The 24,627-nt window shown below is 40.8% G+C and overlaps 1 protein-coding gene across 11 annotated transcripts in view; it reads right to left on the reverse strand.

The window, feature by feature from the left end:
- Positions 1–24,627, reverse strand: part of MYRF (myelin regulatory factor) — a 184,343-nt gene that overhangs the window by 11,910 nt on the left and 147,806 nt on the right. For 7 of the 11 annotated variants that reach the window (XM_056526788.1, XM_056526785.1, XM_056526787.1 and 4 more), the window contains 20 exons: positions 24,108–24,202; positions 22,126–22,249; positions 21,646–21,841; positions 20,972–21,048; positions 20,750–20,878; positions 19,579–19,669; positions 18,859–19,059; positions 15,855–15,963; positions 15,666–15,775; positions 11,753–11,898; positions 11,101–11,173; positions 9,106–9,194; positions 7,735–7,803; positions 6,684–6,764; positions 6,518–6,591; positions 6,276–6,428; positions 4,831–5,058; positions 3,499–3,586; positions 1,204–1,278; positions 1,012–1,114 (listed from right to left, as the gene is read on the reverse strand). In XM_056526788.1, coding sequence (XP_056382763.1) covers positions 1,012–1,114; positions 1,204–1,278; positions 3,499–3,586; positions 4,831–5,058; positions 6,276–6,428; positions 6,518–6,591; positions 6,684–6,764; positions 7,735–7,803; positions 9,106–9,194; positions 11,101–11,173; positions 11,753–11,898; positions 15,666–15,775; positions 15,855–15,963; positions 18,859–19,059; positions 19,579–19,669; positions 20,750–20,878; positions 20,972–21,048; positions 21,646–21,841; positions 22,126–22,249; positions 24,108–24,202 — 2,311 coding nt within the window. The remainder of the gene's footprint in view (positions 1–1,011; positions 1,115–1,203; positions 1,279–3,498; positions 3,587–4,830; positions 5,059–6,275; positions 6,429–6,517; positions 6,592–6,683; positions 6,765–7,734; positions 7,804–9,105; positions 9,195–11,100; positions 11,174–11,752; positions 11,899–15,665; positions 15,776–15,854; positions 15,964–18,858; positions 19,060–19,578; positions 19,670–20,749; positions 20,879–20,971; positions 21,049–21,645; positions 21,842–22,125; positions 22,250–24,107; positions 24,203–24,627) is intronic. The other 4 variants (XM_056526784.1, XM_056526783.1, XM_056526786.1 and 1 more) reach the window with 4 other exon arrangements.

Genomic DNA, 24,627 nt, shown 5'->3' on the forward strand with positions numbered 1-24,627 from the left:
ATGCTTCTTTCTATTTAATTTTCTACTTTGAAATCTATAAAAAAAAAGGACTGGTAGGGAGACCCCTAGTGGTCATTTTTTCTAAGTGGAAAATTAAATAGAAAGAAGCATATTTTTTTAATAACATGCAATTGTAAAGTTATTCTGCATACATTAATCTATAATATATCAAAAGTTTTTTTTGATGAAAAGTACCCTTTAACTATATTGTGTTGGTTCAAGTAATACAATCTCAATTAAATAAATTTATATATGTGTTATACCATGACAAAATGTAGAACTGTCCATGGGGGAGGTGAGTACTTTATTCCTTACACTGTAAATGTTAGGTGCCTGCAGATGTGATCATTAGAAATTACTCGTTGTTGTCAATGGGATTCCGCTGCACAGTGCACATTACTGAATTTTAGCAACGGAAAATCCACCAAAATGAAATTCCGCCACCAATAGATTATTGATTGATCTTTTGGCAGAATAAATTGCCCGTCTATGGGGATGACAATGGGCACTTGGTCTGAGCTCATTGCTGGCCGCCCTCAGAATCTCAGGCCAGAATATTTCCATCAGGAGATTCCGTAGTCTAAACCAAGACTAACAGTTAATAGCCTAATTATCCCTAAAAGCTATTGGGGAATCTTCTCAAAAAATTTATTACAAATAATCCATGTTGTATGCAGGCCAATCTCGGTGGCATCTCTAGGCCCCCTTCTGGTTAATCAGGGGATTTCCCATCAAATGGACCTAACCCAACAGATTTCACTATTTCCTTATCTTCAGTTGAGTGTGATTTCACCAATGTGCTACAGACAGCAGAGAATACCATTCCTAGCTGCCCTCACTATTAGTGGTACACATGACACATATAAAAATGTAGTGGTGGTTTTCTTCGTAAATAAAAACCCCACTTCGACCTGTTCAGGAAAAGCCAAGTTAAATAATAAAATTCTGCTGCCACTGGAGGGATAAAATTGCATAAGGGGGTCTTGGAGTTTTAGTATTGAAGGCCCATACCTTAGAGCAGCTCTGATTTTCGGAAGATCCCCTGGTTACAGATGTCTCGCAGCTTTTTCCCGCTGTTGCTTCACAAAAATTCACTGAGACTGGAGATGAGGAGCTAGACCGAGAGACAATGGATGAGTGCTTTATGAAAGCATTAGCTACAGAAAACATTTCAAATTTTAAGGTTGAGTCGAGGACACTCACTTAAACTCCAATGTGAAATTGCCTGTTAGAGAGCTGTCCTTCTTAAGAGGGAGTAAATATGTGTAATTCCCTGCACTGTGAAGAAAAAGAGACTTATTAAATATCACTCATGATAATTCCAATGACCTCAAACGGGTATCCCGGGCAAAAGCATTTTATCCCCTATCCAAAGGATAGGGGATAAGATGTCTGATCGCGGGGGGCCCGCTGCTGAGACCCCTCGCGATCTCCCTGCTGCGGGTGCTGAATCTCCAGTTTCGGAAACCTCTGGGTTTCCGAAACTGGGGAAGTGATGTCACGCCACGCCCCCTCCATGTCTGTGGGAGGGGGTGTGACGTCACATCCCCAGTCTCGGAAACCCAGAGGTTTCTGAAACTGGAGATTCAGCACCCGCATAGAATGCGGGTGCTGCAGGGAGATTGCGGGGGGTCTCAGTAGCGGGCCCCCTGCGATCAGTCATCTTTTCCCCTATCCTTTGAAATCAATTTTGAAATCAATGGGACTCTGCTGCAGCCGAATTTCCAGCGCAAATTTCCACCATCTGAACATGCCTGAATTCTGCATGAATTTATAGCCAATACACTTTAATGGAATTCCTGCAGCGAAAATTCTGCTGTGTGAATGGGACAGCGGAATCCCATTGAAGTGTACTGGCAGTGCAGAAATTCTGCATGTGAAACTGGCCTTAGGGTATGTGCGCATGGCATATTAGTGCACCAGCATTAAAACAAAGTGAAATATGCATTTTAACTTGTTGGGGACCATGGCCATAGAGGTACACCCTTATGTCCCGGTACTTAGGGACCAAGGGCGTACATGTACACCCTGGTCCCGTTGCCAGGGTTGGAGGCACGCTCACAAGCTGAGCACTCTTCAAACCCTGCGGGTCCCTACTGCTATCAGCAGACAGGACCCAGGGTTAATGCCAGGCACCACTGTTCGGGCCGATGCCCACCATTAACCCTTTAGATGGCGCCATCAAAGTTGATCGCGGCATCTAAACCAAAAGTAAAAGTGATCGGGATCATTGCAGGGAAACCGCGATGTCCCGATCAACTGGGAGGACGATGGGAGGATGCTTACCTGCCTCCTCATTGTCCGATTGGTGATCTGCTGCTCCAAGCCTGCATAGCAGGCTGGAGCAGCAGAGCACCAATAACACTGATGAATGCTATTCTATGGCATAGCAATGATCAGTGTATGCAATCAAAAGATTGATATGCAATCAAAAGATTGCATATTATAGCCCCCTATGGGGACCAAAAAAAAAGGTAATAAAAGTGAATTAATCCCTTCCTAATAAAAGTTCGAATTCCCCATTTTCCTATTTTAAAAAAAAATAAAATAATGAAATTCAAAATAAAACACTGCGTGCGTAAATGTACGAACTATTTATTTATAAGGGTAGCGAAAAGTCTTATCAAAACAAATATGATACCGATAAAAACTACAGACCTCAGTGCAAAAAATGAGCCCTCTTATAGCCCCGTATATGGGAAAATAAAGTTATAGGGGTCAGAAGATGACACACTCATTTTGGTGCATATACGGTAGTTATATTTTTTTTAAGTAGTAAAATAAAATAAAACCTACAGATTAAATATAAGGTGTCTTTTTATCATGGTTAACCCATGGTATATCCATGGTACCTTAAAGGATAACTCCCGTATTTTAAAGGATAGGGGATGAGTGATAGATTGCGGGAGGTCCGACTGCTGGGGCCCCCGCGCTCTCCCGAATGGTGCCCCGGTTCTCATGCACGAATGGGGCGTGTCGACCACTGCACGAAGCGGCAGCCGACCCCCCCCCCCCCCCCTCCATGCTGCACTTTGGGAGAGCCTGAGCGCTGCTTTCAGCAATCTCTGGTTCTGCCATAGAACAGCATGGAGGGGGCATGTCAGCTGCAGATTTGTGTTGTGGTTGAAAAGGCTCGTTTTATGCAGAGAGCCAGGAGATCGTGGGGGGCCCCAGCGATAGGGATAAGTTGATACATCCAGAATTATCCTTTAATTTTCACCATGTATTTTGGCATGTAATATGCACAGAGAAGAACAGCATGTGAACCTTAGGCTAGGTCCACACTGCATTAGCGCTCCCATTAGTTGTATCCGATAACCGTATATAGTTAACAGGAACAACGGATCTTATTGATTTCTGTGGTTGAACAGAATCACCAATTGGGGACATATGTGTTCTTTACAGCCCTCGTAGTATATACGTCCGAAATGGATGCAGTGTAAACCTAACTTTATAAACACTTCAATAAAGCCTTATATACAAGAGCACATGAATCACCTGCAGGTGTCTGGGGAGGCACATAACTGATTGGTGATGAGGGTATCACTCTCAAGGAGCCGAACAGAAGAGACAGAAGCACGCGATCCTGCAAAAGACATTATATTAGCAGTCACAAGTGAGAAAGATGGAGAAATGCTAAGTTACTCATGAATATGTTTGAAGAACTTTGTTGGCCAAAACTAGTTTGATCTAAAGGAAAACAGTCACCCGTTCACCCGCACTATAACCCGATACACCTGATTATAGTACGGTTGAACAGGAGACCGATGCGGGGTCTTGGACTGCTATACCTACCTGCAGTCTGGAGCCCTGATCCTCCATAAGTCCCCCTCTTCCAGCGCTGACTTGCGCTTTGAGGCGGGCCCGCCGGCTGGATTTAAATATTCATAAGCGCTGGTCACGTGAGCGCTCGTGTCTACTGAGTGCTCACGTGGCCAGCGCTTATGAATATTAAAATCTTCCTAATGTGAATTTCCAAACCCTAAAGGAGGCCATTTTTTATTTAGTATTCACAAATGGGTATTTGGTATATGAAAATCTGTAAATGAAAGCTTAGGATCTAGTGATCACCAGTCAGTGTGATTTCATATAAGAACAGTGGCTTAGTCACACCACACAAAAACTAACATTTATATATATATATAAAATAATAAAAAAAAGACTTTCTAAAATGAGATTAGTGGTACATGAGTCCCTATCAGACTGGAACAGGAGAAATGGGACTATTGAAGGCAACAGATAATTGTGTAGGCTTGTTAGTAACAGCAAGAAAGGATGAGACCACTGTGGTCTATAAAAAAAAAAAAAAAAAAAGCTAGCATTCAGTAATTTATATAAAAAAATATATATAACAGAGCAAATAATATATCCATAAGTTTAGGCAAAAAGATGCCAAGTAAGTTATAAAAGTTTCTAAAGCACAGGCAGAGAACTAGCCGAGTCAGTGAAAAAGGGGATATACCACATTCTTCTGATATATACGGTAACTGAAAAAAGAAAATTAGAACAAGGAATAACGAAATTAAAAACAAAGGAAGGTATGTAGAAAGGATAAAAGACTAGCTGACTGCTTCAATGAAGACTTCTGTTCAGTTTTTACAGAAGAAAATGACCTCATTTAGGGAGGAAGACTAATGAATCTTTTGAGGTGTCTTTACATGTTTCTATGCGGTGCTATTTCTGCAAAAACTGTGTATTTATTATTAGTCCTGGACAGTGAAAGCAATAAAGCTGAAACCCATATAGCTAAAATGTATAGGTGGCAGTATAGATATTTTTCACATACCGATTTTTTAGTCTGTTTATGGTAAATCATTTAGTGTAACTTACCATTTCCATAGGTAACATCAGAGACTGTGGTTGATATTGTTTCTTCCTCGTCCACACTACGCCTGTCACGTAGGTCCTGCCCTGGTAGGCTGTTAGGACTGTGTTTGCTTTTTCCTTGGGTATACTGAGGTGGAGGACTGACAGGACGTGCTGCTGTTTGGAGATGGTTTCTACTCTTGTCCAGGACTCTGGATTTACCCTTTCTGATAGTTGTAGCAGGAGCATTGTCTGTAGTAAAATTGTATGTTTAAGTAATTCAACGTATAACTAGGCAGAAAGGTAAACACTGTGACATCACTGTGCACATTATTTCTGTACTGAAACATCACTGTGCACATTATTTCTGTACTCAAACATCACCGTGCACATTTTTCCTGTACTGTGACATCACTGTGCCCATTATCCCTGTAATGTGACCTCATTGTTCACATTATTCCTACACTGTGCCCATTATTCCTGTACTGTGACATCACTGTAGCCATTATTCCTGTACTGTAACATCACTGTGTACATTATTCCTGTACTGTAACATCACTGTGTACATTATTCCTGTACTGTAACATCACTGTGTACATTATTCCTGTACTGTGACATCACTGTGCCCATTATTCTTGTACTGTGACATCACTGTTCCCATTATTCTTGTGCTGTGACATCACTGTGCACATTATTCTTGTGCTGTGACATCACTGGGCCCATTATTCTTGTACTGTGACATCACTGTGTACATTATTCCTATACTGTGACCTCACTGTGCACATTATTTTGGTACTGTGAGATCACTTTGTCCATTTTTACTGTACTGTGACATCACTGTGCTTATTATTCCTGTACTGTTACATCACTGTGCCCATTATTCCTACACTGTGACATCACTGTTCATATTATTCCCATACTTTAAACTCACTGCGCACATTATTTCTGTACTGTGACATCACCTTGCACGTTATTCCTGTACTGTGACATCACTGTGCATATTATCTCTGTACTGTGACATCACTGTGCACATTATTTCCTTACTCTGACATCACTGTGCCCATTATCCCTGTACTGTGACATTACTGTGTACATTATTCCTGTACTGTGACATCACTGCGTACATTATCCCTATACTGTGACATCACTGTGCACATCATTTCTGTAATCTAACTTTAGCGAGTTTCAATTTTCCTGTTATGTAACTATGTGTATTATGTAACTTTGTAATCTATCCTTGCGCTTTAGCAAAAGGCACATGGCAAATGGTAAAGACTAAAATAATAATAGTTTTCTCCTTTTGAATATTCACATTTTGTAATCGGGCACATGGCTACATATTACACTCCATACCTACACAGGTACAGTGTGAATGTTCATGGTGCCCATAGGGGGCGCATGGGGCTGCCTCTTGTGCCCTTGCAAGTAGGCAGAAGTAGTAGTGTAGATGTTTAATCGTGGTATCCCACCTGTTATTGATGTTTCCACGCGTGTAGCCGTTTTCCCTAACGTAACTGCTGGAGAAGTGGGGTAGGTATGAGGACTAGAGCAACAGAAAGCTTTGCAGGGAGGATTCAAGCACAGGTCTAACACAATGGAAGGATTCTGACTGTGTATCCAATCTGCGGAGGAAAAAACACACAGATGTTTGTCAGACAACATTAGTTGGAATGGCAGCACCAAGAACAGATATTTAGGACCAGTGGATCACCTGTGCTATCCGTGGCCCGTAGTGGAGGCGGGGTAGAACTTCTCAGCTGTGTGCTTTCAAAGTTCTGACTTGAGCTATGGAAGAAATAAACATAGGCCAGATAAGTGAAAAGAACAAATGGAACCGGATTCCAGCAAATAAGATGGTTTGCAGACAAGAGACGTACCGCGTGCAGAGAGCATAAGGGAGTGTAAGCCGAATCTGTCTGAGCAAAGTCAGAGTGCAGGTACCAGAAGAAGTGAGAGGACTGAGAGCAAGCAAAGAGACAGTGATAGAAGGAACAAGAAGATAAGTGATAAGAAGTCAATGCTACATAAGATACAACAGCACCACGGGGCTCAGTCACAAATCCAACAAATTCAGTCCCGTGTAAAGGTCCTTATACACTTTTAATAGCTTTTAGATGATTGTTTCTCCCTTCACCCCCTAGTTGGAAACAATGGTGTTTCCCAACAACGGTGCCTCTAGCTGTTGCAAAACTACAACTCCCATCATGCCCGGACAGCCTTCGGCTGTCCGGGCATGCTGAGAGTTGTAGTTTTGCAACAGCTGGAGGTACCCTGGTTGGGAAAAATTGGTTTAGTACAAGACTAGTGCATAAAACTATCTGGACCGTCCATCATGCAGTTTCCATACCAGAGGGACATTAGATTGACACTATAAGGGCATACGGCTGTGAACTATAGGCGGAACCTGGACTACAAGTGAATGGCAAGGGCTAGCTGGGGCCATTAGTGCTTGCGCTTTACCAATAATTGCTGGTTGCACCTGGATTTGCCACTGTTTATAGCAGCTAGTCCAGATCCCATCTGCAAGTCTGAATCGCAAGCGCTAGTCGCTGTGGCTAGCTCTCTGTCTATGGAATTGCAGAACGGAATTTCAAAGCAGAATTCCATATGGAAATTGTGGTGCAGCAGAATTCTATGGCATACAATGGGATTCCGCTGCACAATGCACACGGCAATGGATAGTCCGCAGTTAAAATGTAGTTGCCAAAAGAATGATGTCATCCATTCTTTATGCAGAGTCTATGCCACAGTCGTCTATGGTGACGGCAATGTCCGTGCAGTACTAAGAGCCCAAGAACACCCTAAGAGATGATAATTCCATTTATTAGGGTCTATGGGGTTCTGCTGGGTTTAGGTGTGGACTAAAGCTTTCCTAAATGTGCTCATTCCCAATGCAAATTCTTAAAGTAAAAGTAACATTGTATTTACCCATCCATGTCTAGGATATCATCTTCACTCCGCAGATTCAACACGTAAAGAGTGGTCATAGAGATAACACTAAAACAGAAATGAATGATACATATATTTTGGCATCCGGTCTAGTATAATCGTTGTCATTAAGCTATGCATCCTATGTGACTTGGAGTAGTAGGAGTCACTTATTAACAGTACAAGGAAATAGTCAAAACTAGAGACCCTCTAACTAGGAAAAATCGGCAGTACCTCAGAACTGCATATATAGGTATGTAAAGGCCCTGCAGGAGGTACACGAAACATCCCAGCTTATTATCTAAAAAAAAAAAAAAAAAGTAGCAAGGGACTACCTAAATAGTACAGTGGGGATGTGCTATTAAAAATTTATTTTAATAAACATTTACTTAAAAATACCAAAATTAAAGATAAAGTGCTCCTGTTGCAAACCCACAACAAAAAGATTTTTTAAAAAAAGTTAGACCTTAACAGAAGATACTATTAGGTTACTATGTCATATAATGAGTTGAAGGCTATTGTGCCTATTATTATAATACAGTAGGTTCCCAACGTGTTTCTGCCAAGATAAAAGTGGCGTCTTCAAGGGAAACCGCACATCAAATGTTTGATTCCCCAATGGCTGCTCCAGATAATGGAGCCAACACAGAAGTGATAAGGAAAAAGGTAAGCCACTATAACTCTTCATATAGCAAAGGTTGTGCCAAATTATTGCACAAAGCACAATACACCCGAACTGCCTCCTATGTTTAGTATAGCAGGGGTGAAATTGTGTCAATTGATTGCACAAGGCACACTATATTATAGCTGTAGAGCTAGGCCACCAGAGATATGCCATGCTAGATTAGATGCATAAAGCATATAAAGGGGCTGAGTGTAATTGTGTCTCATAACCAGAGACGTGATGATTTAGCTGGCGGCTAGCCGGTGCTTCCAGGGTGGTACGGTCTCTTGCCCGATCGTCAGGTTTCCAGCTGAAGCGCTTACTGCAGCGGTGTGGAGCCATGTACCACGGTGCACGGTACCGGTATGCTTCCATTCCCAGCAGTATCTCCTCTTGTTTCCAGGCTAAAGGTGCCCAGCAGTGACTAAAACAGCAGTCTTCAAACTGTGGCCCTCCAAATGTTGCAAAACTACAACTCCCAGCATGCCCGGACAGCCAACGGCTGTCCGGGCATGCTGGGAATTGTAGTTTTGCAACATCTGGAGGGCCACAGTTTGAAGACCACTGGACTATAACCTCCTTTCATTTGTACAGTTGTTCCCAATAAAATGTTGTTTCATTCCAACATCTCCATTTTGGTGCATTATGGATGTTTTTTGTGTATTACTTTATACTAGTAATTTTTTTTTTTTTTTTGGACAACATACCTGAAAGCCATAATAATTACTAGGGCAATGATGGTTGCTTGAAGGAAACGTTGACTGACACAGCTCTGGTCAGACGGGGCTGGAACCGTCTGCAAAAAGATAGTAATAGATATGTAGAATAAATTACTAAAGCCCGGGGCAAAGGAAGCCCAGGGCACAAGATCCCTATTACAGGGAGACTTCCCTAAAACGTAACTTTTAATGGTGCTCTGATAAAATATTTGTGACCAAAACGTTAAAATCCCATGTCAGGGTCCACTGTGTTCTGATAACTGTGAGTAAATTCACTAGTATAATTGTATAGGGAACTGCAGTTTCCCTTTATCTGAGTGGGCCGAGACAGATTTAAAACACTATCATTTGCCCCCCTCAAATGATAGTGTTTTAAATCTGTCTCGGCCCACTCAGATAAAGGGAAACTGCAGTTCCCTATACAATCATACTAGTTAATTTACTCACAGTTATCAGAAGACAGTGGACCCTGACATGGGATTTTAACGTTATGGTCACAAATATTTTATCAGAGCACCATTAAAAGTTACGTTTTAGGGAAGTCTCCCTGTAATAGGGATCTTGTGCCCTGGGCTTCCTTTGCCCCGGGCTTTAGTAATTTTTCGTAGAAAGTGATCCCTGACTTCCTTTAGGGACTAGTTGTGTATAGATATGTAGAATATCGCCCAAAGATCAACACAAAAGCATAGTTGGCAAAATGTAAATTACTGCATTTAGTAGATATTTAGTAGCTGGTACATTCAAGGAAGAAACTCCTAAGACCATCTTTTCTAGAAATGTTACACATTTTCTAATTAAAGGGATAGTCCAAATGTTTTCATCAACTGGTGCCAGAAAGTTAAACAGATTTGTAAATGACTTCAATTTAAAAATCTTAATCCTTCCAGTACTTATCAGCTGATGTATATTACAGAGGAAGTTGGGTTTTTCTTATCAGTCTGACCACCTCTGTCCATGTCAGGAACTGTCCAGTAGTGTTGAGCGGCATAGGCCATATTCGAATTCGCGAATATTCTCGAATATCTGGACGAATATTCGTCATATATTCGCGAATATTCGTATATTCGTTACATTCTCGTTTTATTTTCGCATATGCGAAACTTCGCGTATGCGAAAATTGACATGTGGAAATTAGCATATACAAAATTTGCATATGTGAAATTTCGCATATGCGAAAATTAGCATATGTTAATATTCGCATATGCGAATTTCCGCACGCCAGTCTCACACAGTAGTATTACAGCCTTATTTACACCACACAAGCTGGAAGCAGAGAGGGGTGATCACTGTGATGTGTACTGTGAAGAAAAAAAAACAAAAAAAAAACAAACGAATATTCGTAATTACGAATATATAGCGCTATATTCGCGAAATTCGCGAATTCGCGAATATGCGATATTCGCGAATAAAATTTGAATTGCGAATATTCGCGAGCAACACTACTGTCCAGAGCAGGAGAGATTTGCTATGGGGATTTCTTTCTACTCTGGACAGTTCCTGACATGGACAGAGGTGTCAGCAGAGAGCACTGGGGTCAGACTGGAAAGAACTACACAACTTTCTATGTAGTATACAGCAGATAAGTATAGGAAGGATTTTTGATATTTCTATAATCTACACATAATATATTGTACAAAGTCCAAAATCTTTTACATAACGATAGATAGGACAGGTCAAAATGGGAACATTCGTCAGGGCCTCCACTTTTATAGCACCTTCTGGAAGACTATTTATTAGTGTAACTTTGTTACTTTTTGTCATTTTTAATGTATTGTAGCTGTATAATTTTATCTTTCCCTTTTTGCCTGGATTTTATATTTTATATTTTCCACACACAAGAAAAAAAAAAACTTAAAACTTTGATACAGCCCTGAAACTTTGTCTCTCAGCTTTATATGGGTTTGTTAATAATTTTCTAAAAATACACAATTTATTGCCAGAATTGTGGCCAAAGACACACAGACCACTTAGACATGCACATACCTTGGCCATGACTTTGGAAGGACGTTGCTTATGAGGGATACTCCCTGCGCGACTAAACTGACTGCCGGTGTGACTAAAGGGTGAAAACGGAAATGATGGCAAATCGAAATAAAAAAAGAAAATAATTAATTATTTATAGAAACTGGCAAATGAACCATAAATGATACTATTAAAGGGGTACTCCACTGATAAACTTTTTTTTTTTTTTTTTCATCAACTGGTGCCAGAAAGTTTAACAGATTTGTAAATTACTTCTATTTAAAAATCTTAATCCTTCCAGTATTTGTCAGCTGCTGTATACTACAGAGGAAGTTCTTTTCTTTTTGAATTTCCATTCTGTCTGACCACAGTGCTCTCTGCTGACACCTCTGTCCATTTTAGGATCTGTCCAGAGTAGGAGCAAATCCCCGTAGCAAAGCTATCCTGCTCTGGACAGTTCCTGACATGGACAGAGGTGTCAGCAGAGAGCACTGTGGTCAGACAGAAAAGAAATTCCTCTGTAGTATACAGCAGCTGATAAGTACTGGAAGGATTAAAATGTATAAATAGAAGTAGTTTACAAATCTGTTTAACTTTCTGGCATCAGTTGATTAAAAAAAAAAATGTTTTTCCAGCGGAGTACCCCTTTAAAATAAGACGATTGAATCTTTACCTGTTGCTGCTTTTCATGCTGTCGAGTCTCCGGAGTTTGGCCAGCTTCTTACTCCATCGCTCCAGTTCATCTATCCGGGTCTCTAAGTTGTCTGTCAGCTTGCAGAGCTCTTTCACGGCACCGACATTCTCCATAAATATCCTTTCCTGTTTGTATGTAAAACAAAGAATGTGACTTCACCTCAATGTGATGGCATGTACTAGGTCCAGGGTGGTAGAATGCCACAGCCCGTATATTACAGGATGTCTTAATAAAAACATTGTGAAACCTGCATCATAGTAACATATGATGAAGATTGAAAAAAGACAAACGTCCATCACGTTCAACCTATAACCCTACTGTGTTGATCCAGAGGAAGGCAAAAAATTGAAGTTGCACTATGGTGTGGGTCTACTGTGTCGTTGTATTTATGGCCACTCTGACTGTATATTACATTGACAGCACTTTGTGTTTTATATATAAAGACAAGAAGCCTGATACGTTATTACTTGACTCTATGTACTCATTTTATAACTTTTGCGCACGAACTAACTTCACAATCATTTTTTTTTTCTCGTTAAAGTAAAATGGAAAAAGCAGTTTATAAGTGAATCTGTCATTTGCTATTCACATTCCAAACTGCTGACACTGATAGAGACACATGGTACATTTCATATATTTGTCTGTGCTTAAATCTATATATATATATATATATATATATATATATATATATATATATAATATATAATATAATATATATATATAAAACTCAACGTTTGTATGTATGTGTGTATGTTCCAGCATCACGTCCAAACGGCTAAAGATATTAACATGAAACTTGGCACACGTGTTACTTTTATGTCAACAACAAACATAGGATAGGATAGGTGATTTAACCCTTACTCACCCCCATTTGCCAGGGGTGGGGTTTATTTTTAAAGTCCAATACAAGTCAATGGGAAATATATGTTACTGCGTAACTTCCAAACGGCTGGAGATATTTCGATAATACTTGGTCACATGTTACTTATGTGTCCACTTAAAATATAGGATAGTTCATTTAACCCTTAGCTACCCCCATTTGTGAGGGTCGGGGTTTTTGTTTAAAGTCCCATGCAAATCAATGGGAAATGTATGTTCCCACATAACTTCCGTACGGCTGGAGATATTTCAATAACTGGTCACATATTACGGGTCGGGATAGGAGGTCAGGATAGGAGGACGGGATAGGAGGACGGGATAGGAGGACGGGATAGGAGGTCGGGATAGGAGGTCGAGATATGAGGTTGAGATATGATGACGGGATAGTAGGTCAGGATAGGAGGTCGGGATATAACAACAATATATGAGGACAGGATATGAAGTCAAAAGCTTCCTCCTTTATTTATTTTCCTCCCCAACAAGGATTAGGAAGGAAAAACCGGGCAACGCCGGGTACTCAGCTAGTAAGGTATAAAAATGTTACTATTCTATGGTGCCCACCCAGTGTCATAGAGGTGTTCCCAAGCCCCTGAAGTGCTGCAGGCTAGAGCTACCCCTTCCATCCCTATCCCTGGAAGCTGAGCCCTGATTCCAAAACCTGTGCACAATTTGTATGCACAGCACAAGAATGAGATTTTGGAAAGATGTGGTGTCCCAGTACAGAATATGACCTTGTCAGGTAAATGCTGCCTCAAAAGCTTGGGCCCACTACTCCAGGTACAGTAGTAGTGGGCCCACTTTTTATTTTTATATTATTTTTATATTATTTCATTTTTATATTATTTCTTATTGTATGGTAATTCCTGCTATATGAGTTATGCCAATTGTATTAAAGGTTAATGTGCCTTTAAAGGAGAGAAATTAAGAAGATCACATAATCTTTGTGCCCAATGGGAGCCCATGCCCTGTGTCTTTACTAGTTCAGAAAGGGAGGGTCAAGTTACTTTGGTTAGTGAGTGAGGAGTTGAAGGAGATCTCAGGTAGTTGTGTGGAGAAGGAGTAAGAGGAGTGATGTGGGTAAACCATGGAGTGCTAAGAAAGTCCAAATTTGAGTAGCAACGGTATCTGCAGGTGTCCTGCCGCATAGGACAAGTCTGTATTTCCAAGCTATGGGGAGTAGGAGCCAGTGTGTCGACACTGCTCTAATCAGAATCCTTGGTGATAGGAAACTTAATTGGATGCTCTGTAGAGAACTCAAGTCAGTGTTAGTTGTCTCCAGTAACAAGTAACAGTCTCTCCAAGTAACTTAGCAAGGATGTATTATACTACAAGTCTCAGCAAGTTAAATGATTCCTGGATTTCCTCTACATTCCCCCTGCTCTGCTCTACATTGCTAAGAACTGTAACAACTGGCCATAAATCCTCAGTAAAGGCAATTTTTCGTAACCCTGCGTCTGAAGTATTCATTGCTTCAGTGCTTTAACTTGAAGTGTGGTGAGTTACGCTTCTGGCGTCACAAATTATCCACTGTCTGTCGCTGCACCCCACCATACACTACAACACCCCATTAAGCCAGTTCATCGCAAAGAGGGCTCAGCACAGGAAGCTGAGTTTTGACTGTCAATCAAGCTGGGACAGGGATGGTAGGGGGAGCGAGGAAGTGTTCCAGCCCTCAGCACTTCAGGGTCATGGGAACGCCTCTTTGACTATGCAACAGAGAATTTCTATGTCATGGAAGCACAGATAGATATATGAAAGGGAACATGTGTCTCCTTGTCATCACAGTTATTCTAATAGTGTCAACAGGTTGTAACGGAAATAGGTTTCTTAAAAGGGTTACTATGATTTTAGGAAACTTCCCACAAAAGTTTGCTGAAATGATAAGTTCACTATCTAGTCACTACCATTATAAGCTTCTTTCTGGTTACATAAGTTTGCGTTTAGTCTGTAATTCTCAGCATTAATATTTGGTACTTTCACACTAAGGCTAAGTTTCTACTTGTTTTTTTGTCCTGCATTTCTTGGTTTGAAAAAAAACTCAAGAAAAAACGCCTGAAAAAACAGCAGTGCAATTTCCTGTGTCAGGTGTTTTTTCTGGTTTTTTTTCATTTGTGTGGAAATTGCATTTTTGGCACCTTGGCAAAAAAAAGGATGCAGTAGTGATGGAAAAAAATGTATTTAACAAAATAAAATTTTTAATTAATTTAAAATTTAAAGTGTGTGTTTCAATTTTTTTCTCTATTTTTTTTACATGTTTTAGGTAGTACTACTACTCCCATCAGGGAACAGTGTGTGTTCCATGCTGGGAGTAGTAGTACCACCTAAAAAATAAAGAATAAAAAGTGTAAAACACACACACTACATTTTTATTATTGTCCGCTATATTTTTAGTGCCCTGCCCGCCCACATAAATTGATCCCTGTTTAAAAATGAATAAAAATGTTGTTATAAAAAAAAAAAATTCTATAATACAATTTTTTCCATCACTACTGTATCTTTATTTTTTTTTTATTTTTTTTTTAATGGTACCCTACGAAATTTTATTAAAAAAGGTATCTCCATCACTTTTTTGGATCACTAAAGTCCAAAAGAGAATAAAAACCGCCTGAAAAAACTTCAAAGTTAAAACCCACATGGCGTTTTTCTTGGCGTTTTTTTACTCCCATAGACTTCTATGGGGGAAAAATGCCCCGATTTCAGGGAAAAAAACGCCAGTGGCTTAACATGCTGCGATTTTGGAAAACCGCCAAGGAGCTGAAAAACGGCAAAAAAAAAAAAGAGTGAAAAAAAGCCAAAAGGATAAAAAAAAACAAAAAAAAACGCAAAAGTGAAAAACGCCAAGTGGAAAAAGATTTTTGTGATTTCTCATTGGTTTACAGCTAAGATCTGTCCGCAGCGTTTTTTGGCCAAAAAAACGCCATGCGGCAGAATTGGCGTTTTTCTTGGCGTTTCCCCCGCCCCCCCCCCCCCCCAAAAAAAAACAAGTTGAAGCTTAACCATATTAAGATCATACCTTGTTTACAACTAAGAAGCTCTCTATAGTTTCTCCATTGGCACACACCACATCCCCAGTCTCTTTTACTGCTTCTGGAAGAATCTCTTGTACTTCCTGAGCTATGACTCCTAGAGAAAAAAAAATATTAAACCAAAAAAACATCCATGGCATCCAAACTCTCTAGAAATACTTAAATATCCAATATACCTGTTTCTGCAGTGTCATCCAGGCCTACTGTGCTGGCAAATTCAGGCTTATAATGATACTGGACAAGGCGCATCTGAGAGATCCGCTTCAACTGCTCTGTTGTATCGACCTGGGATAAGAGACCTGATCCATCAGCGAGGAGTTATACAAGGGAGGTCAGAAAGTCTGAATTATCAGATGTCTGGAAGAGTTTACACCGGCTAATATGCGAATAGGATTATTTCATAACAATGCATCTATGAGATTGGGTGCAAATTTTCTGTTTTCTACCACCTATGGCCTCCATGCTATTTGGAGTTCCATCGGCAATCTGGCCAGAAGGACGGGAGTTTGGCAGAGAAAAAAATTCTACGCTAAATTCCTATAAAATTACCTGATCACCGACAGACCCCATGCAAGTGAATTGGGGTCCATCTGGACCCGATAGTAGCCATTTGCATCCGACCCGATTTAAGGTTCGATCGGCGCAAAAAAAAAAAAGAAAGAGAGCCAATCGGACCCTTAACGGGTTGGATGCAAACGGCAATGTAAACCTAGCCTAAGTTACATATCTGCCTGTCCCCAAATCCTCCATGTGCTGGCAGCGCAAAAGGGGGTTCATTCGTACCCATTCCAACCAATATTATTAAGGTTCAAGTATACTATGTGGCCAAATATTTGTGGACAACTGACAACTTATTCTAAAACCACAAGTGTTAATATTAAGTTGAGCCCCTTTTGAGGTCATAATAGCCTCCACACTTATGGCTTTACTCAGGATATTGAAGCGTGTCTGTGAAAATATGTGCCAAATAAGCATTTGTAAGGTCATAAACTGATACAGATCACAAAGTTGCTTCATGGAGTTGAGGTCAAGGATGTGCACAAGCCACTCAATTTCCTCCATGAATACCAAGCTGGTCTTCAAGAAGCCTATGGATTGCTGATCAGTGTGGGGAAACTGCAAACAATCACAAGACCAGAGTTCAGTTCTCCCCCAAGTGAATGGAGTGACACTTACTTAAAGGAGTACTCTATTCCAGAGTATTCCTGCTCCGTTCTGCCCGGGCTGCAAAATAAATGAAAATGAACCCTCACTTACCTCCCTGGGTTCCCGCGGAGCGCCACTACAGCTGTTCGGTCCTCCGGTCCATCTTCTTCATACTTCCTGGTGTAACGAAGCGTCACATGGCGCTCAGCATCGTGGTGGCCGGCGATAGGCTGAGCGCCATGTGACGCTTCGTTACACCCGGAAGTATGAAGAGGATGGACCGGAGGACCGAACAGCTGTAGTGGCGCTCCGTGGGAACCCAGGGAGGTGAGTGAGGGTTCATTTTCATTTATTTTGCAGACCGGGCAGAACGGAGCAGGAATACTCTGGACTAGAGTACTACTTTAGCCACCTCTTCATTCAGTTACTATAGGGCTTTTGAACATTGCTGAATGGAGCGGGTGGCGAGCTTGTGTGCTGCCATCTATTTTCGTCTATTTACTTGGGGGACAATTGATCTCTGGTCTTGTAATTGGTTTAGGCCCAAGAAGTTGGACCCACACCGAACAATTAGTAATCCCTATCCATATGGATATTGTTATCTGCCTAGAGGATAACTAGTGAAGATGGGAATACTCCTTTAACTTCTACTACTAATATACTTTTTATGTTAACAATCCCTTTTTGTTAGACAAATATGCTGCACTGGACTGTGTTCAATGACCTACTTCCTCTTACCTCTTTAATTCTCCCCCCCCCCCCCCCCCGCTATATATACCTTATATATAAAAAAACACTCCGACAACTTGTTAAACTTTTGGTGGACGTGGGGGTCGGCCACAGCTTTTATCTAGTCATAACACTGTTAACATAGTAACCAAACCGTTCAACCTCCATGAGGTCGCCCAACCAGGGGGAGCCCCACAGCCAGCCGCCGGCCTCAGCCGCCAGGCATAAGAGCCTTCCCCCTCCACTTCTCCATGGATTTCTCTCCTTTACCACCAGCTGTGACTTAACGTAATACAACCAATGACAAACATTCCATCCAACATGAAAAGCACAGAAGGTAAAACAACTCCACACATTTAAAAAAAAAAAAAAATTTTAATAAACATTTTCCTTTTTTTTTTTTTTTTTTTTTTAATATAAACGGGGGGTACAAAATTCAAACAGGGGAAAAGACCCCGTACAACAATCGAAAAGAGGGAGGGAGGGTGGGGACCTTTCTCTGCTGGACACAGGAACAAGGAGGCCTGAGGGGAGGAGGGACCCTCGCTTATAAAACTCAGAGGATAGCCCAACCCCTCTCTCCCATGTGACCCTTATCCCTAATCTAACTGGCTAACCAGCCCTGGGAGCAACCAAGAGGGGGGGGGGGGGGGGTTGGAGACAAAACCTTTAACCCTTCCCTGCCTGAACCTATGCCCACAGTCAGCCCCTAGTCCTAATTGGCCCGGCGCCACCCAATCACACGGCATCCTACAACAGTTTTTGTTTTTTTAACTAGACACTCCCCTTATCTTAAATTATTGTGTTCCTCTTCTGCTCTTCTGCTCTGACTGCTCCTATTCCTTGTCTAGTTTCTCAGCAGCACAATATTATCAGCACTAAACTTAAAGGGGTAATCCAGTAAAAAAAAAAATATTTTCCATATCAACTGGCTCCAGAAAGTTAAACAGATTTGTAAATTACTTCTATTAAAAAATCTGAATCCTTCCCGTACTTATTGGCTGCTGAAGTTGAGTTGTTCTTTTCTGTCTGACAACAGTGCTCTCTGCTAACACCTCTATCCATGTCAGGAACTGTCAAGAGCAGGAGAGGTTTCCTATGGGGATTTGCTCCTACTCTGAACAGTTCCTGAGACAGACAGAGGTGTCAGAGAGCACTGTTAGACAGAAAAGAACAACTCAACTTCAGATAAGTACTGGAAGGATTAAGATTTTTTTTATAGAAGTAATTTACAAATCTGTTCAACTATCTGGAGCCAGTTAGTTTTTACTGGAATACCCCTTTAACCATTTCTTTGTATCTTACCTCTTCAATGTCCTCCTTGGCTCTGATGTCAGAAGGATGCAAAAGTGAGCCCATGATCTTGACATTCCCATGAACTACTAAGGCTTCATCTGGCCGCTCTGTGTTGATGCCAATTCGCCCATGGTGAAAAACCGTGTCTGGAAGTTGACCACGCTGCCAGAGCACTTCACTGTCACTCTCAAACTGACCAGGATTAGAGGCCTGTGAAATAGAGATCAATGAGTGAAGCAGGAAACTAAGAGTGTGGGATATCCCATCCTATTACCTGGACAGGATTCTGGTTATGGCTTGTTAGACATTTGCATTAGATCTTTACAGATGCCAGATTATAATTCACTACTACACAGGGTTATCACTACTACTGGGTGCCAGACAAAGGGAATTTTATTCAATATAGTGGGTGTGTCAGCACTTCCGTGGAATATGCGGTGGTGCACAAGGTAGGGTAAAGCCACTTGTAAAAAAGATGGTACTCAGCACTCACCAATCAAGCAAAGTGAAGATTTATTAAGCCATAGCGTAGTACAAGAACGCGTTTTGGCGTGGGAGCCGTCCTCAGCTGTCTGCCTTAGGCAGACAGCTGAGGAAGGCTCCCATGCCGAAACGCGTTCTTGTACTACACTATGGCTTAATAAATCTTCACTTTGCATGATTGGTGAGTGCTGGGTACCATCTTTTTTTCTAAGGGAATTTTATAGCATCTTATTCTGGTGTACCTACCCGGACAATGATGCGTTCCGATGCTTGTGCTGCTACAAAATATGTTTGATTCTGCGCCTGGACTGTGAGGGCCACCACTAAGAGAAAATACCTGCAAAAAGCATAAAATTAAGCACCTGAATGAGACAAGATGGATGGTGAAGTTAAGAAACAGTCAATTGTAGGAGAAAAGAACATTGCAGGAGGCATTCATATTCACACTTATAAAATGAATCCTGGCAAGCTCCATCTGGTGTGGTATAAAGAAAGGATTCTTCTCTGGAAGCAATTCCTCTATGGAGAATATTTCCCTTTTAGGATGCGTTGTGAAGGCACTATATGATACAGCATCATAGGGAAGTTATGTGCTGCCATACATGTTGTATAGGCTTCATAGAATAGAATAATCTATCTGTAAAATTCACCTATGTGCTGATCTCAAGATAGGCAACTTTGGTGATACTCATTTAGGACTAGATACACACATAGGTCCCTATGGTTGGTCCCCATATATGCGGTCGAGTGGTACAGTGAGTAATCAATGTAGGTGATGGTGGGGTTCCACCGCCACATGATCTGACATATATGTGATCTTTTTGTTGCGGCTCTATATACCTAGGGCCACTGTGTTTTGTACTCACCATATATTTTTTTTCTGCATCACTATCTGCTATTGTGTATGAGGAGTGGTGTTGCTACATCATAATCTACTATCACGCATGATTAGTGGTGTTACCCTATTGGTTTATTTTCAGTGGTTTTGTACCCTACATCGTGTAACTGGTTACGCTATTTTTGATGCGTACATTATAAATCTATATATCTGGTTAGCCCCTGAGGAACGCACATTATGTGGCTGAAACATGTTGGGTCGCACCAGAATACTAATTACTATACCTTCTGTCCACTACCCTTTGCTACTTACCCATCACCCAGGCAGCAGGTTGGGTGTCATATTTAAAAATCCGATCAGCCCTTGTTTCCTACTGGCATGTAAGAGATTTAAGGCCTGGTTTTATATACTTTGTTTGTAGTGTTTTTTTTGGGGGGGATCTTAACTGTCTTATTTTTTAAGTGGGTACCTTTCTGTGAAGTGTTATGTAGATACAGGAAGACAAATTCTGAAAGGTCCCATATATCTAACTTTTAGTTTGCTGTATATGTCTACTGATGTCGTGACTGCTATACTAACCTCTGGTCTGGGTTAGGTTTGCCTTTTTTCCTCATGTTGTTTGCAGTAGTCTCGCTGAAATGGAGTCTTCCAACTGTGACTTTGGTGACCTGGTCTGGTGGAAGGGACAACCTGAGAAGACCAGAGAGTCTAATTTACACAATTAGAATTTTTCAATTCTCAACCATTCATTTTGCATTTCTATCATTTTGCATCTTTATTATTGACCTGCCCTTTACTTACGTGACTGGATGAAAAGGGCGCTTACTGCGATCAGACTGGGATTGCTCAATACTGATGCTTTGATTGATGGCCTCCAGCTAAAAAGGTACAAAGATACAGATTCATGTTTTATCTGCACATGTCAATATGGATAATAAAAAAAACGTATTTCAGACATCTTCCCCAGTCTACTTAAATAACACACATATATATGTCATCTTGATATAAAAGAATGGCAGCTGATAACTCTGATGTTTGATAGGCTAAGGCTATACAGAATACATATATATGTGAAATTACACAGATGCAAATAACCTTGCCACATGGACAACGCAATTTATTCTGAACAGCCCTTGCCTATAAGCCTTGCTAGGCTATATGGACATCATGGGGGGGTCCAGGCCCCTGTGCACATAATTGCACCATAAATCCCTAAAAGATAGCATAGATAAGACGTACATGATGAAAAAAGATCTATTTAATTAAGTTACCTTTAAAAATATCATAAAATACATAAAATTGGAATCCACAAAGCAAAGAAGAAAGAAGTACATTAGCGTATATCACAATAACACAAAACAATGAGTCTGACTGCATGGTATACCCAAGGCCAGAAGAAGGCTTGAAGTTATCCCAACTTTGTAATAAAATATTCTTATATTATGTAATAACTGAGAACTTCCTACAATTCTGACCTTCACACCGTGTAGTTTTAAGTAGAAGCACTCAATAGGTAGGATGCCTTCTGGGGTTTTCACATATTTAGGCTCTCCGATCATGCCGATGTATACGGTCACTTGAAAATGGTTTTTCTTTTGGCATACAAAAGCATCATCTCCCACTGAGAAGTTAAACCCTTTATCTGCATCCACCTTGTAAGTGGGCATTGGGCTGCAAGAAACAAGACCATTACTCTCAAGGTCATTCCACTCAACACATGGCTGTCATACAGATACATTAAGAAAACGTATGTCACCTGTTCACACTTGGGTGGGTGTAGTGCGTCTTGTAAGTGAGGGCTCACAACTCGCTAAAAGTCCATGCATAAATAGTAATAAACGCCACCAACTTTATTACTATTTATGGCGTTTATTACTATTTATGCATGTCATACAGATACAAATTGTATATGTCGATTAAAATATACAGATATATGATTGCATAAAATAACTTACAGTTCCTTGTAGCTGCTGTCATACAAGGTGACCCACTTATTCTGTTGGTGCGGCTGCCATTTTATGGACTGGTAATTGGGGTCCAGGTAGGAGCCATTCAGACTGTCATTATCATTCATAAGACCTGGAGACAAAATAAGAAAAGGTCACTTCCCCTATAATAAGTACTGCTGTACCTGTAATACAACCCCAAATGTCACCCTTGTTATTGGATGTTCCTATGGTAGTAACGTGTACATCTTTAGTGGGTGCTACCTGTATTCCGTGTATTTGTGCAAAGTAATAAGGATGCTGTGTGCAAATGCTATATTATGTGCTACAAAGGTGAGTGCAAAATAGGCAAATAAATCCTCAGTTTCATAAATTTGGTATAACAAAATGAGTCACAAAATATAAACAGCACTGGCCCATTTACTAAGCTCTTTTCGGACTTTTTTTTGTTGTTTTTTTGGCGCACGCTGTTTGCACCATGCCTGCGCCAGGGAAGCGCCAGCAGGAAACATAATGCGCCAGAAAAAAGGTTTTCTACAAAAAAAAAACATTTCTTGGAAAAATTGCTGACCATAAAATAGATGATCAGAGAAAACCCCTACAACACCACATGGTTGGGGTGGGGACACTGTAGGTATAAAGGTTGAACTTGATGGACTCGACTTTTTTTTTTTAACCTTATGAACTATATAACTATATAACATTACCCAATCCCTTCACTTGTGGCCCTTTGGAATGTTTTGAATTTGTTTTGCTTGGTACTATCTTCCCTAGTTATAATGTGTGTACAAACATTTATCTGTAATGTAATATAGAATTTTCATTCTTTCGGTGTGCGCCATGAAATCCAATGTGTGCTGAAATTGTGCCAAAAAAAAAAACACACAAACGCGCATAATAATAAATAACTAAGGAAAAAAATACATGGATTATTAAACCTACAACAAAATACAACCCCATACGTAAATGAGGGCCATTGTGTTCTATTCACATCACATTTTTGGGCAACATCAATCATACTGTATACATCAGGATACAGTGCTCCCTCAAGTTACAATATTAATTGGTTCTGGGGCGACCATTGTATGTTGAAACCATTGTATGTTGAGACCAGAATTCTATGGAAACCTGGTAATTGGTTCTAAAGGCACCAAAATGTCATCCAAAAATAGGAAAAAGTGAGGATTAAAGAAAAATAAGTAGATAACTAATATAAATAAAGCAAATCCTTACATATAAAAGTAAGAATGATCTGCTGGGAGCTGTAATCACTGTCTATGTCAGTGTTTCCCAAGCAGGGGGAACTCCAGCTGTTGCAAAACTACAACTCCCAGCATGCCCGGACAGCCAAAGGCTGTCCGGGCATGCTGGGAGTTGTAGCTTTGCAACAGCTGGGGGCACCCTGCTTGGGAAACACTGGTCTATGTAGAGGACAGGAGCTTCTTCAGGGTCCTGTACAGTACACAGTGTCCTAAAAAAAAGTAATTGAGTCGCCTTCACCTGGTGTCCAAAGGAGCAGCTAACCCTGGGACAGGTAAAGCCTACAGAACATGTAATACCTTCCTATACTGTAGGGGGCGCTACCAGACATCAGTCAGTGCATACGCTTCAGTAATACAGGGGTTTTACCAGTGAATGCCCATTTTGCTTGTTCGGTTCTTCCGGCCATTGACACATTTCACAGATCTGGATTGTGCGTACATTGTATGTTGAGTCTGGTTTCAACTTATGATGGTCCAGAAAAGACCATTGTATGTTGAATTCATTGTAAGTTGAGGGATCACTGTACCAGTTATTCTGATGTATAATGCTGTGTTTTGCCACCATTTAGTGCCAAGGCCTTGGTATATGAATGCTATTTCATCCAAACCTCTGTGACTGTAACTGTTCCGCCATCAGTACCTATGTGAATGTACATTGCCAAAGGACTTGTTGGATTTCATGTGCCTGCTCTACACATATGTGTGTGATCTACGTCAGTGTGTCAGTACCCGGCTCCTGTTTCACCATGCCTCCATTGGGTACTTGATCCCTCAGATTAGGAGAATCTGAGTGTTTCCTCTTCTTTGCAGGGTGCACGGGGAGCCTGAAATGAAGAAAAATGTATCTGACTTAATAAGACCATTAAATAACCTAAAATGAATCATAAGACACTATATAGGAAATGCTCTTTCACATATCCCAAAACATACTGTCCCTTTATTTTACATTGGTGGCTCCTACAGCATGTGATCTCTCTGGGGTCCCTACAGCATGTGAGAGCTGGGGTCCCGTTCTGGAAATCGGAGGGGGTCCCAGCAGTCAGGCCCCCTGCAATGAGATACTAATCCCTATCCTATGGATAGGGGATACATTATTTTCACTGTACAACCCCTTTAATATGTGTCCCCAGAGCACAGTTTTTCTGTACAATGCAGTTTTAGTAATATACAAATTAGGCTGTTTGGTGCACTTTAATCCTAAATGCACAGATAAGGCCACCCGCCTGCTCCTTTAACAGCGCCTCCTCTT

This window comes from Hyla sarda, chromosome 6, assembly GCF_029499605.1.
Source record: "Hyla sarda isolate aHylSar1 chromosome 6, aHylSar1.hap1, whole genome shotgun sequence".
NCBI lineage: Eukaryota > Metazoa > Chordata > Amphibia > Anura > Hylidae > Hyla > Hyla sarda.